At 35.5% G+C, this 17,373-nt stretch overlaps 1 protein-coding gene across 1 annotated transcript in view; it reads right to left on the bottom strand.

Moving 5' to 3' along the window:
- Window positions 1-5,229: 5,229 nt before the first annotated feature.
- The window catches only part of P5cr (Pyrroline 5-carboyxlate reductase), a 31,012-nt gene continuing 18,868 nt past the window's right edge, over window positions 5,230-17,373 (bottom strand). Inside the window, exon 7 of the mRNA XM_081756299.1 lies at window positions 5,230-13,007. Within this exon, the coding sequence (XP_081612425.1) occupies window positions 12,944-13,007 (64 nt within the window). The 3' untranslated portion in view covers window positions 5,230-12,943. The remainder of the gene's footprint in view (window positions 13,008-17,373) is intronic.

The raw sequence follows: 17,373 nt of genomic DNA, 5'->3' as shown, positions 1-17,373 counted from the left end.
GCTGTCCTTCTTTTGATCTACATTTTCAAGTCAGTGAACACTTACTCGCTGTAAACACTGACAAATTTGCAGTAGATTTTAGGAACAAAATACCTCCTAGAGTATGACGTCATTACTTTGTACTTAGACTGCTCAAAAACACAAAACGCGCTTTGTTGTGTGTTACAGTATACTAAAGGACTAACTATTCCCAAAATTTCAGATTTTTCTATCCAGACCCATTGGAGATATTGGACAGTGAAATATGGTAAATTGGCATAATTCCCAAACTTGACGATTTTCTTTTCAGGCCTTTGGGAACAGCTACAGGTCTGTAAATTTTTGTGTATTAACTTATGACCCCAGACTACATGCACCACACAAATTCAGACCTCTATGTCAGTTGTTTTATCTTCCCAAACATGTTTTCAATGTCCAAAAATATTGCTACTGCAGACCCAGATTTCACCCCCCTTCAAATGGTTTTAGACAAAAAAGTTGAGAGATCAACGTTTTAGCTCTGTACGAGTTGGAGAAGTCCAGCAATTTTCAATTTGTTAGGACGAATAGGTGCTGAGATATTCAAAACAACGTAAACGCCTAAAATTGAAAAAAAAAAAAAAAACGCAAAATGGCGCCAACCCCTGTGTCGCCATGGGATGTTGCAAAAAAAATAATTAATTGTTGTTTTGAAGTACCCTGATATAGGATAAACATTCATGAAAAAATTAAGATTTTTTGGAGATGATCGAGCGGCACATGCTTGATCACTTATAATGGATTGACTCTTCTATTATTCTTTGCGAAAAATTTAAACCCCTTTCCCCCCTTAGAATACGCATTGCAATCAAAGTGAAATGATAAAAACCCATGTAGGCTTAAGTGCTGTGTTCAAAAATTCACTTGAAATGGTTCACCCCCACCCCTTTTCCCCTAATGATGAGACTGACAACCTTGAAGCCATATTCATATATTGAGAGAGAGAGAGAGAGAGAGAGAGAGAAAACAGAAATTGTCCCTCTTCTCTTTAAAAATGGAATTTCGAGAAACGTTTTGTCATACATATCCCCACTTATTTTCAATAATAAGTTTATACCATGTTTCATATCCTTAACATGTCTCTAATCTTAGGGATTTCGGAGTATGGCCATATTATAACAATTGCAACCCCCTAACATACCCATTCTCGCTCCTTTGCTTTCTAAGAGCACGTAAGGAGCTACATGGGCCGTATTCTCATTTAAGATTCATCATCATTGGTTCTTCTGAGAAGGAAAAATTTCTAGGATTTGCTCACTTTGTAGTGTTTTTCATTCATCTGAATGAATTGTTGTAGAAGACATTGTTCCACGTAAGTTATGATAACTTAACACTCTCAGCCCCAACCCTGTTTGAGTAAATTTCATCCCGGGACCAGACTACAGTTTGCTATGAACACTGTCAGCCCATGTGTATCTATTTGATACACGTGGTCCATCAGTAAACCCTCACTGTGTATCAAAAAGATACACATGGGGCTGAAAGTGTTAAACTGTTTTCCAGGGCAGGGTGATCAATGATAGCTTTGAAAAGGCATGTTCTGTGACCTTAAAAAATCATCTTTTACCATGCAAGAAATCATTCCGTTTGTTTTGAATTTTCCTTGTTTTGATCCTCAGTATTATTTTACTCTTGATATGACTTTGGAGATTTGTCTGAACAAGTTCAATAATTTTGAACCAACTTCTATGACGTTTATGAAGGGACCTAATAAACTCTTGAAAAGTACAAGTTTCTTCATTAAATACGAGTATATAAATTAGTGGCTCCTCTTTCTGAAACAGTTAAAAAAAAAAAAAAAAAAAAAAAACTTCTCAAATGGTGATAACGCATGCACCAGAAAACGCATGCAACTGGCTAATAGTTATCAGAGGGAGTTTTATACACTGCAGTATCCATTCGCGCTGATCGCTTTGTCCTAACTTTTGTTTTCGTTTGGGAAGCTTTAAAATAAAATATTTTTACTGCTGGCCACTGATCATAACTTTTTTCCAGGGCAGGGTGATCAATGATAGCTTTGAAAAGGCATGTTCTGTGACCTTTAAAAAATCATCTTTTACCATGCAAGAAATCATTCCGTTTGTTTTGAATTTTCCTTGTTTTGATCCTCAGTATTATTTTACTCTTGATATGACTTTGGAGATTTGTCTGAACAAGTTCAATAATTTTGAACCAACTTCTATGACGTTTATGAAGGGACCTAATAAACTCTTGAAAAGTACAAGTTTCTTCATTAAATACGAGTATATAAATTAGTGGCTCCTCTTTCTGAAACAGTTAAAAAAAAAAAAAAAAAAACTTCTCAAATGGTGATAACGCATGCACCAGAAAACGCATGCAACTGGCTAATAGTTATCAGAGGGAGTTTTATACACTGCAGTATCCATTCGCGCTGATCGCTTTGTCCTAACTTTTGTTTTCGTTTGGGAAGCTTTAAAATAAAATATTTTTACTGCTGGCCACTGATCATAACTTTTAAAGCTGAGCTTAAGGCCAATCACCACTTTCTAACCAAAAATGGAGCATGAACTCCATGAAAATCTTTATTTCAGATTGAAAAATATGATATTTTCTACTAGAAAGTAAAAGTAGGAGACTTGAATCTCTACTAACATTTGGTAACTTACCCCAATAGATAACCTGTATTCTTCAACATTCGAATTAAACTTCTAGACGGGGGACGCGAAAAGCGATTATTTCTTTCCACACAAATACACCGTATATACTTGAATCTAAGTCGCACTTTCTCTGCTAAAACTTCAGGTATAAAATGCGGGATGCGTCTTGGAATCGCATACAAAACCACTCCGGCAATGGGTTTGACTAAAGTGTGTATCGCCGCTCATTTCCCGTAATGCATACACCATGCGTGTGAGGTCACACTTGTAAGATAGTACCTTTGTTCTCTTTTTAATTTTGATGATATTTAAAGGTTTAGTTTGCACAAATAAACCCGTATGATTTAATTTATATGGTCAAATTCTAAGTTGCTTATTCAGGATGCGTCTTAGAATTGAATACAAGAAATTGGCACAACTTTTGAAGTTTAGAAAGGGGACTGCGTCTCAGATTCGAGTATATACGGTATTGTATAAGTTTTATTGTTTGGTGCCGTACATACTGGTAATTCCATTTTATTGATTGTGACAGTTATTCAATCAAAGCTCTCAGAGGAGTCCAACAACAAAAGTATTGTTTTGCTACGATATAAAATTCCATGAGTTACAACAGACTGGAAGTAGACAGCGAAATAAACTGTCCTGTCAGAGAAAGTTACTCTGTACAAGATGTGATCAAAAAGTAAGGTGAATGTCGTTGCACAGTGCCATCTATCAATGGTGTATCTATTTCTACTAGTAAGCCCGTTAGCCTAAACCTTTGGTGCAATCAGTGTCGAGTTTGAACGAGTTGTGGCACGTTAGTTGGTTTCCAGAGGCAGAAGAGTGAGGATGTGTTAAGAGTGTCTGTCGCGCCAAACGCGTTAAGTTTTTGTTTCAAGCTGCAAAAAAGTGCCAAAGAAGCTCACGAAATGTGAAAATCAGTGTATGGCGATAAAAGCGGGGACATTGAAGACTGTTTACAAATGGTATGAGCGATTCAAAAGCGGCAAGAAGTCGGTTGAAAACGAGCAACCATTGAGACGTCCTTCAGCGTCAAAAACAGATGAAAACGTGCAAAAAGTAGCACAAATGATTTGTTCAAACAGGCGAATAACCATTCGAGAGCTTTCCAAAGAAATAAACATCTCGTATGGGTCCGCGGAGAGTATTTTAACCGCCGATTAAATGGGCAAATGGCTTCCTTCTTCACCACGAAAACACGCCGTGCCACACCTTGCTTTTGGTTCGCGAGTTTTTGGCCGAAAAAATATTCGTCTGTCCACATTGACACCATAAACGGCCACGACAAAGCAGCTGAACGCTCTTCCAGAAATGCTTCCAGTCATGGATTCAACGTTGGAATAAGTGCATAGCTAGCCAAGGACAGTACTTTGAAGATGATTAAATCAAATTCCATTTAAGCTTATTACTTTGTTTCTAATAAAATTATTCACATTTTTTGATCACACCTCGTATTCCTGGCATAGAAATCAAGGATAAATTTTCACGAGTAAGGACATTGACCCTATCTTTCCATATTCTTCAGTAAAAAAAAATTACCTAGTCCTTCTCTCAGTGCTGTTCTAATGGTTAATTAACGCCATAAACCTGTTAGTATAAAAGTACCTTTAGTGTAAACCTAGGTAAAAAAATAAATAAATTAAATAAAAACACCAAGCAACCATAGCATATGAACTAGTTACATATACGAGGTGCTACGCAAAATATCCGAGGATCTTTTTTTTTTTTTTATCGGACAAACTAGAAGTACGGCATTCCGCCGCTAGATGTCTCGAGGTACATGTATTAGTTACTGTACCACAAAGTTGCATCACCTTTGGCGCATTCAGTTGTGAGTTGTAGTTGTGCGTATCAGGACGTCTTGAAAATGCTTCTGCGATTTGTCAAATGGCTGACTTTAAGGAGTAATGGGTTTGCATTAAGTTCTGTGTCAAGTTGAAGAAAACTGCAGCTGAAACCCGCTGCATGCTGAAAGAGGCATTTGGTAAGAATGCACTGAGTCAAACTGAGGAAAGATGTTCGGCACAAATGGCCAGAGCTGTGGCAAACGAAAGACTGGTAGCTGCATCATGACAACACGCCCGCACACACCTCGCTCGTTGTGAGGGAATTCCTGGCCAAAAGAAAATGGTAATGATCCCCCACTATCCCTACTCTCCGTGAGACTTCTACCAGTTCCCGAAGATGAAAACTCGGGTTGAAAGGGCGATGTTTTGACCCCATTGAAGACATCCAAACGGAATCGCAACGGATCCTGAACACCCTTCACCCTGCGGACTTCCAGGAGTGCTCCCAAAAGTGGAAACAACGCTGGGATCGTTGCATACTTGCTGGAGGGGACTATTTTGAAGGTGGCGGAGAGGACATTATGACGTAAGTATAGTTTTCTGATGTTTACAATGACATTCTCAGATATTCTGGGTAGTAGTAGTTTCAGTAACTCTTTTCCATCATCCTCAGTGCAGAATGAAATAATTTACTCTGTTGTACGAATTACTTTTTTTTTCTCTCTCTCTCTCTGTGAACTCTATGGGTTGTATAAAACGTATAATCTGTTGCATGTCATATTTTCATTTATAAAACTGGAAAATACACTTACAATATACACAAACTTTATTTATTTTAAAGTTTCCAATTTGGTACAACACAAAACATTCCAATTTACAAAATGCAACACAAAAATAAATAATCCATATTACCAGCAACGTGAAATAATACACAATAATTCAAAATAGTGCCATGTGCATAAGAAAAACTTATATAACCATTTAACCTTAAGTATAACATTTTGATTACACAATATGTCACATATTTCTAAAACTGAACATAGAATTTATGAGACTAACAAATATTTTTGTCAGATGTTAATATAACGTGTCCATGTTTTATGCTCAACGAGAAATGCTTCAAAGATATTTTATATATAAAAATAATTTATATATAATGAATTACAGTTGGCAGTTTTTGTTAACCGTTTAAGAGGGTCAGTCAGACAAAGAATTGATTCACAATTCGTTTCAAGTATCTGTTAATATGTATAATAATTAGAAACATTGTCTAATTTATAAATGACAAAAACGAACTGCTTGGCTTATTTTCGGCAAAGACAGCTAAGTTGAGGTAGTATTTTGGAAATTCAATACAAAAACAACCAGATGAGAAGAGTAAAACGAATCCTAATCACTACTGTCTATAAATTGAACATTGATTGAGAGTTTCAAATGACGGAATAGACAAACAGTCTGTCATTTTCCGTCTCTCTCGCAACTACTGTCTATAAATTGAACATTGGTTAAGAGTTTCAAATGACGGAATAGACGAACAGTCTGTCATTTTCCGTCTCTCTCGCATTTTCTATCTTGTTCTACAGACTGCGTCTCTGAAGTACTCTGCCTAACATCCAATTGCAAAGTGTCATATTTGAAAACTGCTAATCGTATTCGAAACCTATACTTCGAAAGAGAAAGTATTCCAAGTTTCGTTTGGATGACAGGAGGTATCACTAATATCAAGGAGTAACGCATACTAGTGACATCTCCCGACGATCATCACTCAACTCGCCAACTTCTATTAGTTTCAAGGTATATAGAAAGAATTCAATTATAGACTTGATATGTGGTATTCTGCCGAAGGCCACATTGAACTGAAAACTTAATCTGAGTACAATTATCTTACATTTTGTAACTAAAAATACTCTCTTTTTCGAACTGTATGTGTTTCAAATGTGATCTGTCGTTTTCAAGGTATAACACTTTAAAAAAAACGAATGAAGACCTTAGACAACTTGTATATTCTGATAACGACGATCGTACGTCTCAGTAGCTAATCAAGATTTGTTTTTACTTTGATGTCCCACGATTACGCAGTGAGGTTAAGAGAGACGGTGATGATGAAATGGATGATATGATGCAATTACGAAAGTAGGAGGAAATGGGAGAACTCAGAGAAAACCAGCGTACACGGTGTTTGTCCACCACAAGGCCAAAAAGGATAAGTTTGATATTCAGAGTAACTATGTAAGTTTCTTATATTTCGATTTATATTACCAATTCTTTTGTTTTGAATTTATTTGAACATCATAAGGGAATTAATATATTTCTAGTATATGCTCACTAGTGTGGAATGCTGTGTGTTTAGCCAATGATTATATGGCAACTGCTCAACTTGTTGAACTAAATGGAAGAAAACTTTGTAGTTCGCTCACGTACGACTAGCTCAATGCTTTTCAGTTCCCGAACTAGATACACACGCAGATTCTTTCATGGAGAAAAATTTCTGCCTGTGGAAGCTCCTACCTCGACTCTGAATTTGCAGTCCATATATATCGATATTGTAATATTTTCCATGGTAGCGATTTATGTTATTCCCTCGTTGACGAATTAAATATGGTCTTTGCAACGTATTAGCTCGTGACGAACTGGGAACTAGCTAAAACAAAATGCCCATTACTAGGAGATTATATTTTTTTCTTATTTCCGTATTGATGTCCAAATCTGCATTAAACATATTCTCTATTTTACAGTAAATCAACTTACTGTCTAATTAGACCCTCTCCAATTACAGATCAATATAAATTTAAAATACTTAATTACATGTTTTGTCATGGTTCAAATAAATGCATACAGTATCTTAGTATAACAAACTGATAACAAAGAGTACTACACTCTTGTTGATAATTTGATTTATTTTGTGGAGTTTGAATATCACGTCCGAAACTAGTATCAATATGGTATTACATAAAAAAATATTATTATGTAACGCTTTACCTATTTTTTTTTTTTATACTTTGGCATTGCCATATTATTGCTGAAACCCGTAACAAATATTTTATAGCCAATGTAACGGTTTCATTTTACGCAATCTATACCACTATGAAATAAATTAAAACTTTGTCACCTTGTAAGTGCGTATCCTTCATTAGACAACATATTTCAGATCTATTTTTCTGACCCACCTTCAGAGTTACATTTACATTCTATAGAGCCAACTAAATCTATGGCGTATGGAACCCAGAGGCCCTTCACAAAAGGTCTCCATTGAAAACTGGATCCAGTTTCTACTTTATATTCTTATTTCTGTGAGATCCGCCATAATATTGTCCTCCCATCTGCGCCTAAGTCTTCCTAAAGGACTTTTTCCAGTCAAAACTTTGAAAGCGTTCCTACTTTCTTCCATTCTGGCCTACATGACCTGTCCACCTGAACCTTCTAAACTTGATGACCCTAACAATGTTTGGTAAACGATATAAATTATGCAGTTCATTGTTATTACGTTTCCGCCAATGACCATTTTCGTTCCTCTTGGGTTGGAATACACGTCTCAAGGATTTTATTCTCAAATACATTCAGTATGCGTTCTTCCCTTAAAGTAAGCGACCATGTTTCGCAACCATACAGCCAACAGGCATAATTATCGTTTTATATATATTTTAAGCTTCAAATTTCTCCACAGAATTCGCGACGACAAAAGATTTGAACTGAATAATAACACGAATTGACTGCTTTCAGTCGACATTTAATTTCTTCGTGGATATGATTTTGGTCTGTTAATACTGATTTCAGATATACATGAATGTATTCACTTTGTCGAAAATATTATTTAATATTTTGACGCATCCATAATTTGCAGTATCATGATCCCGGTGAATTCCTTTGTATTTCGTTTTCTTTGCATTTACTTTTTAAACCCATGTCCCTGCAAGCGTTTAATAAGGCCTCTACATTTCTTTCTATTATATGCAAATATTGTACGTCCTCTTTAATTCCATCTTTTACTGAGTACCTACAATTTATAGTTTGATTTGTGAGAAAACACTGCAAATATATGATAACCGCCACACCTCGAATGTTCAAGGTATTTTATGTTTATTGTATTCACTGTTGCCAATTCCCATATTTCAATGATGCATAAAATTCTGGACAAATCACCAAATTTATTGTATAATATTAAGCATAGGACAAACTAATACTTCGGTAATTGTGCTGCATATCGCCTAATATGTAATAACACTATTTGTTCCAGACCCAAAATTTACTAATACATTTGACTATTATTACTTCTGTACAATCTGTAGACATGATCCACAGTCTTGTTGAAGAACTTGGGTTTATTAGACATGAGTTAAAATTACAAACTTAATCCACTGTTGTAAACACACCCTTTATCCAAGTTTAATTCCTTAGTGTTTACCGTGAAGAATACGCAATTAAAAGTTAATAAAACTTTCATTTATTTCATACTTTATGACAGTTTTTCTAAATTATTTTCATCTTTAGGCTATTAAACAGTGACAGATGGAATAAAATACGTGGTTTCTGGACCAGAAAGTTAAGACATTAGAAGACGGAAAAGAAAAAGTCAATTGAGGGATTAATATAAAACGTGGATATTACGAATAGTATAGCAACTGTGTGCTACATTGTAACAGACAGCTAACACAAGTTACTGATATGATTGGATTGGTTCAACACAAATACAATTCTCATTGGTTAGATCTACACTGGTATACAGAAGTGATTGACCACCACCAAACACCGTATTTATGATGGACAAGTGATCGAAATATGACAATAATTGAATCCAAATCACCTGATTTTAATATATTTAAGAAAGTAAGTTGTCCGTACGTAAGAGATATTACAGCTGTCCTACAGTCCATAAATCGACTGTCATCTTTATAATTGGAACCGGAAGACGACAAGATATTGCAGAAAAAGATAATTCTGAAGGAGTCTGAAATACCAATGTACCACGTATGTGTTTCGATGAGGGAGAATTACTTTAGCAGGGCTCATAGTGGTCTGGTCTCTTGTAAATAGCTGAAAAGTGACCAAAAGCACACAAAAAAGTGACCAGAAGGTGACCAAAAGCACACGAAAAAGTGACCTCATCATGCCCCTTTTTTCTGTCAATTTCTCCATCATCTCTCTATTTGTTGTTTTGTTTAATCTTTTCTTCTTCTTTTTGAGCTTCCTCCTTTCTTAGGTTTTCTAAGTATGCTTTGTAGTTACGGTAAGCAGACTTAGCAGATGTAAGAAGCTTCTGAGTAAGTGGAACCAGTTTTAGCTTATTTCTGAATTTCTTCATCCCAAACATTATATTTAACTTAGCATTGAGAGTTCTCAAAGCCATGAAATATTCAAATTCATCACCTACTCTTACGAGAAACATACACGAAGCATAACACAAGACGAACGTGATGAACCACACAAACACACAACGTTGAGCGGAGCGTTACCTATTACGAGAGAAAACTAAAAGACTATTATGATAGAAGAATAGACACAGTAGGGTTCTCAACCACTCCCTGAGAGCTTAAGCATCCACCAACCATCCACTGCGCTTTAGAAAGAATAAAACCTGAAGAGAGAATAAAGTTGATTGTTTCACATGTGGCAGCAAGTACTGAAGCTTTCAGAAGAGTAATGAGCAACAAGTTTCTGTCTTTTTCCATTTATTTTTATATTTTTCTTAGAAAACTGTTAATGCAAAACATAAATCACACGAAAAAGTCACTTTATCTCCCAAAAGAAAGTAACTTTTAGTGACAAATTAAAAAAAAAAAAAAAACTTTTAGTGACAACTTGAAAAAAAGTAACTTTTAGTTAAAAAAAAAAAAGTGACTCGCTATGAGCCCTGCTTTAGTATCATGGAAAAACCAGCCGCCTTAAAGACTCAAATAACAGAATGGAAGTAGATCGCCTATAATGGGGAATAGACAACAGAAATTAGATTTCGGACCAATAGTAGCAGTGGGTACTGTGTTGCCTATATGGGCTACTCAAACTATGAGCTACCGGAGCTTACCGCTCCCATCCTGAAGCATAGAACGTCATACTCAGCAGATGTTACATTGATTTCCAGGCTGTATTACACAGCAGTTCTACAACTATGGCGAAGTTTTCTAATCATGTTTCCGGGAATATCCAAACGTGGCGCGCAGAGAATCATCTGCAATGACCTCCTCAGGATCCAAACTTCAATCTCACTGAGACTAATTTGGTCAAATTGGTTACTGCATTACCATTCGCCGTCTTTCACAAAATGTGAACGGGCCATTCGCTTCAGTTCAGGAAGAGGCGTTTACCAAAAAGAATTGATGACTGCTGTAATAGCAGCACAATTACTAAATTAATACTGTTGTTTCATTTCCATTGTTATCCAATCACTTTTGTCCATAGCGATATAGAAATGGAGTGTTCTGAACCATATTATCGTTAAATTTTATACTTAAAAAAAAAAAAAAAAAAAAAAAAAAAAAAAAAAAAACTGAATGGATGATTTTAGTCATACAGTAGAAAGATATATTGTATATGCTATAAAAAAAAGTAAAATAAGTTTCAAAATAAAGATTTGCTTTTTTTCTCCTATCTTACTTCATTTCCCTTTTTTTACCAATATAAAACAAAACTTATGTGAAACATTTTAAAATTAAAATACTAATCCTCTTTTTTAACAGATTTATGTTAACGTTAACTAGAAAATAGTTACGGATGCTATTTTTTAAAATAGTTTTTGAGAATGGTTTATAATACATAAAAACTGTTGAGCTAAAGTCTTTTGCTCCCGAACAGAGGTCGTTGCTCTAATAACCTTGTCAATGTCGAACACAATAAAACAGCAATACATACAACTTCCTCCGCTAGAAATCTTATCCCATCAGGAAACACACATTCAAGGGACAGGAAAATACAACTGCCTCGCCTCGGAATCCCATTCCTCCAAGGACTTGGGCACAACCCCCCAAATTTACCATTCTTCCCCCTAAAATTTACCTTCCCCCCAATTTATCACTCTCATCTTTGATTTACAATTTCCTATGAAAAATTATGTTCCCCGAGTATGACTGCTTCGGGAGGTAATTCCTTATACCAAATAAATGAAAATACGTTGTAATAAACAGCTCAAAAAAAACAAATAAATAAAAAAAAAGCCTCAAAATTAGTTTCTGGAATGTGAAAACTATTGTACAGTACGTTCAATTTAAAAGAGGTACGTAGGATATACTTGAGTCTTGTTTCTGTTGTTGTTCCGTTATGCCCATTGTTATAGAAAAAGTTTATTGCTTTCCAACTGAACAAAAACAAACTCAAATATATTTTACGTACTGTTTTTAAATTGAACACATTGTACCTAGCTCAAGTTATTCGGAAACTTATTACAAGATTTAGTATAGATTCCAACTAAATATCAATTTTTGCGAACCGTGTCGTACACGTGATTTTTGAAGACCAACTTAAGTAAGTGCTGGAATGAGTGAACGAACGATTACCCAAGTAATCTTAACATCTAAAATACGCTGTGAAGATCCGTACATATTACAAGCATGGGTACTTCGATAAAACTTGTACTAGTTTTAGGATCACTACTAATCCGTTAAAAAAAAAACTAATGATCGAGCTAACCAGTTAAAATGTTTGTTAATTTTTAATTTAATTAATTAAGTTTTGCAGAACTTAATGTTTGATTGATAATCGTTAGAAAAAAATCATAACGATGAAAAAAAATTAATCTTTTCTTTCTCCCCAAACCATGTGAAATAGATATTCTGCAAGAACTCTTCTGAGGCTAATTTCAAAAACTTCCCGGACGGTTCCATTACAGAGCTAGATTAATGCTGGCTCTTTTGGCCTTGCCTTGAAGTCTGGGTTAAAGACTCATGAACTTGGATATGATATATACTAACGATTATTACTACATTATATATATAAACTAAAAAAATGTGTTCCTCGTAGAACTAACAAATACACGAAAAATATGTTTGATACGTACATAATTTTTATTGATATTTTTTCTCAATTTTTATTTTTTATTTATTAATTACCAGTTTCTTTGAAAACAGTACCTTTTTCATAATTATCGATTAATTTTCCCATGCCCTTAGTGTGTTCATTAAATTTTACATTAACTTTCACAACTGAAGACCTTATTGCATAATAATGAAAACTATATTGCATAATAATGAAAATAATATTGCATGATAATGAAAACGCAATGCTGGTGAACTTCAGAAACTGAATTTTCGAACTTCGAGGAAAAAAAAAGTATTTGCATGTTTTTATTTTATAACGAATCACCTCCAGAAGTTTGATGGTGTTACAACGCCCCTTATTCTAATTCAATTTTGGTCAAACACCTAAATTTACTCCATTCATTTTGATTTCAAAAAACAATTCAAACGACTGGTGTTCATTATTATTGTCTTACAACAAATTTTAAATCTAATACTTGTGAGATCATTTTCACAGCGGTTATTAAATTCTTCTACTGTTATCTGACCAAAATCCATGATTTTTCCTGTATCTTCATTTCTTTCCTAATTCAATACTTCTATTCACAGAGGCTTCAACAGCATTTATCAAACATGCCCTAAAAGAAAAAGAAAAAAAAAGAGAAAAAAACATATAAATTATGTACCATTGTCGAGAAAGGAATATTTTACATAGAAATGTGTGCACCTGACTGCAACAAGATCTGGTGTGGAAGCAGTTTCGTGGCGATTCTATCCACGGAGCATGTCCTGAATACTGCGTAAAGTGATGCACGGGGTCCAAAGTTCGATCCCTGGTGGGAGTCTTAAAATTTGAACGTGTTAACGGTTATTCGGACTCCATCTTAAACTGTAGGTTCACCTCTCATATAGCCTTGGTGCTGGAAAGGAAGCAAAGCTCCAATTCAACCAAACAAATGTGCGAGGATCTAAGAATTGGGACGTACAAGGTCACAACAAAAGAAACTTCCTAATTCTGAACTTATCGCGGAACAGGGTCATAAGAGCACATAGGATTTAGGAATTAGATTTCTGGGTTTTCGGCATCTATGGCCAAATTAGTCCGTCACGTTTGAGAGATGACGTCCGTCGGCGATCACACTATCCGAAGAAATGGAAGAAAGAAAGAATATGGGAAGGAAGGAAGTGGCCTGGGACCTATATGTTAAGTACCACCCCGACATTTGCCTGGTGTGAATGAGGAAACCCTCATCCAGGATGGCTGACCTGAAAAAGCTTTTTACACTTTTTCGACCGACTGCCCTCACCAGGAATCGAACCTGGGACAAAAGTACATAGCTTCTTCAGTAGTTTGCAGATGATTCTCACCACATCTTGTTTATGGACGAAAAGAAAGATCTTCACTATTATAAACTCCTGGAACGTTCAAAATGATCCAGTGTATTCAACATCGCCAAGGAAAAACTACACGATATCAAAACAGAAACAAAAAGAAATAAAGAAATATGTGTCTAATGCTGCGGTCGCTTTCAGAGGACAACAAGCACAGTATTCCGTCGTAGCGGTGTGGTGGATGATCATGCACTCATAAGTTCCATTTCTGCGAAACGAGTGAAAATGCTTACTGTCAGAATTGTTGACACCCACTGACGCAAATTCCGGGAGGATGAGGGGGAATATTTGCCCCCAATCTTGGAACTGGGGAGGATTGTCCCCCCAATAATCCGATCTGAAATGTGTTTTTTGGGGAGAAATGTGATGATTCGTGTCCGACTGCCACAAAGAAAAGTGAGACGAAACTGATGTCCCTTGCTGTATAATATACAACAGATGAACCTTAGAAATCAGATTTATGTACCGTGATATGAGTCTCATCTCCCTTCCTCCTCCAGAACAAGCCTCAAATCTGCCCGCCTCCCAATGTTGAAGACAACTCTGCTCCCCTGATCCTCCACAATACTGTTTTTCAACTTCATAAATATTTTGAACATCGCTTTTAGAAAAAAATAGATTATGGGAAGGGTCTTAACCCCCCCCCCCCCCAATCTTGAAGACAGATTTGCGCCGATACTGATACTGGTAGTTGAATCCCTGTCATAACCTGCTTCTCAATATGCACTAGATGTATCAACACGATTCAGTTCTGGCCTATAAGGCAAAGTTGATCAAGATGTGTTCCAACATGTTGCACACCTTATCACAGCGGAAGAATGGCCGGCTAACAGCCACGAGCTCAATCCAATCCGTGGTTAAATTGGAGGCCAAGGCCTGTTCGAGGTGACACCCTGATATTTCGCCCTTACGCGAGCAAAAGCCAAGTTCCCTATGAAAGTCGTACATGATGCCATTGACCACTGGTCTACGCATTTATGAATCTGCATGACTATCTAAGGCGGAAATTTTGAATAACCTAACCTGTTGCTTGTACACTGATATCTACCATCTAGCGACATATATATCAAAACTTTTGTCTAAAGTACGTACATAGTGGAACGATAGATAACGGACATATTCTTAAGTCTGAATGTTTAGCCTAGTTTAGCCTATAATTGACCTATTTTGCAGTATAATAAACATTTTTATGCAGAAATAAATTGGTTTTAATAGAACAATAAGGGAACACACTTGTGCATATTAACCACAATCGAACATTTGTACGCAGAAGTGATTTGCTTTCCACAAAACAATACTTGAACATTTTGTACAATAAACAGTTTCGTCTATCAATCACAATCTAGTTTTATTATTATTATTATTATTATTATTATTATTATTATTATTATTATTATAACTAGCCTGGGATTCCACGAATGAATACTACAATGAGGCAGTTGAAATGATAAGAGTTTAATCAAGAAAACATAAAATTTCTGACGTAAAAATGACAAAGTTAACATCTGTTTATAGTAAAAATGAGATCATGAGTACCATATACAGTGAAACCTGTCTATGTTGGCCACCATCGGTTCCATCGAAAAGTGGCCAACTTAGGTGACCAACTTACAGAAAATAAGTGTGATTTGTGTATTTTTAGAATAGGATTTCTAGTATTACTTGATTGTAAAATTTTAATAATCAGTAGCACGACAGCTACTTATAAATAATGTATATAGAGTAATCATAAAAATATTCAGTATTAGAAAATATTACTATAGTATGTTTAATATATGTGCATACCTTTCTCTTCCTGAAAACTAGTCTGGTGCATTGGATTATTCGGATTGAAAACACAATAACACAAACAACCATGAAATAGAAGCGTATGTACGCAGTTTATTAAAATTGATATTATAACACACTGAGTTATTCAGATTGAAAACAAGAAAAGCTAAGTTATAAATTGAGAAATTCATATGCAATTTATATGACTTCTTTTTAGTTGTTACTGAATGGTAGTTCATTCTAGACGTATTTGTTTTATTCTTTTTGGCAGATATGCACATTCTAATATTGTAGTTAACTACCTCTTGTTAATGAGCTAGAAGTGTTTCCCTCGGAGCAAAAGATGTTTTGAGAAAATCTTCAGGGAATTCATACCTCAAAAACTCCGCTATCTTTTGACAAGCCGACAGGTGCCAATAGTTGACAATTGAGATGGTTAGTTTTAACCTTGAGAATTTTCCGGAATTACTAAAGCTCCCCACTGATGAGAGGAGTTTATATAGCTTATGATTTTACCAAAACATATAGGGTAAACAAATACGTACAACCATTTCCTGAATTCCTGTACGTGCTTTTTCTTATTCACACCTTCCTTCACCACCCCTTTATGAGGGTAGTGTTCTGGCCATTGACCTCCAAGAACAAATCGTGCGAATCTATGCTTCTTTGTGTCCAGTCACAAATACAGAACATCTGCCTCTCATATGGGAATTCGAAAGAGTTAAGAAAAATAACAAAACTGTATTTTGCGTGGCCAAGATACACAGGTAAATTTATCATCATCATTATAGGGTAAACATTGCTTCAGTGTGGCCAACTTCCAAGATAGACAGGTGGCCAACTTATAGAGTAGTAAGTAACGAATGTCCTATGGGAAAATGCAGGTTCAAGACGAACTAGGCCAAGATAAGCAGGTGGTCAACTTAGAGAGGTGGCCAAGTTGACAGGTTTCACTGTATAATGACAGTGCATATTTTGGGATAATCAGGAGCAACATAAAGACAAGAATAAGGGGACACACTAGCAAACCTAAAAAGACAGCAAACTATTTCAAGCGTATTCGAAACATTTCTTTTTTTCTGCACAACATGGTTGACACACGTATTTTACGTAAGTCGCTATCTCGTAGGGAAAGGAACATATTTGAATCATAAGTACTCCAGCTCTCAATACGGACGAGTGTAATGTAAGTAAGGAATGGGGTGAAAATTAATTAATGAGGGTGGATCTATGCACTAAAAGATTCTTCATCAAATTAGTAAATGGTGCTTGTTCACATTTTTGTTACCAAGTCTTCGTTTAGTTTTAAGTTCAAAACTTCATTTACGTTATTTCTTGGCGATTTAGTATCTACCTATCTATATATATATATACACTGAGTGTTTTAAAAATGACGCCTACGGACAACAGAACGCTATTTTACAGGCCACAATAAAGCGAAAATCCTTTATAACGATATACTCTCCGAAGCCTCCTTCAGCCATTATGGAGAATCAGAAACTTGCTCTACGAATCCATCAAGCAGTTACATCGATTGTTAATAGATGGTGCTAGTGTCAATAGTGTCAACGTTTATCCACTTCAACTGTCATCTGGAAAATATCGATGTAACAATTTGATAAACTGATATATCTATTCTATGGTTCTTCATCTGTGACGCTGCCAAATAGTACAATTCATGTTTCTAGACGAGGCCCCGAAAGGTATACAATTATACTATATATATGTTTCGCTTTATTTTGACTTATAGAATAGTGCTCTCTATTCCGTATATTTAGAACAACCTATCTATCATATATCTATCTATCTATATACAATATATATATACAAGTGACTTAATAC

This window comes from Thermobia domestica, chromosome 4 (assembly GCF_964235325.1).
Source record: "Thermobia domestica chromosome 4, izTheDome1.hap1.1, whole genome shotgun sequence".
In the NCBI taxonomy this organism is placed as follows: Eukaryota; Metazoa; Arthropoda; class Insecta; order Zygentoma; family Lepismatidae; genus Thermobia; species Thermobia domestica.
The sequence above is the reverse complement of the archived record's forward strand: the minus strand, read 5'-3'. Positions and strand labels throughout refer to the sequence as shown.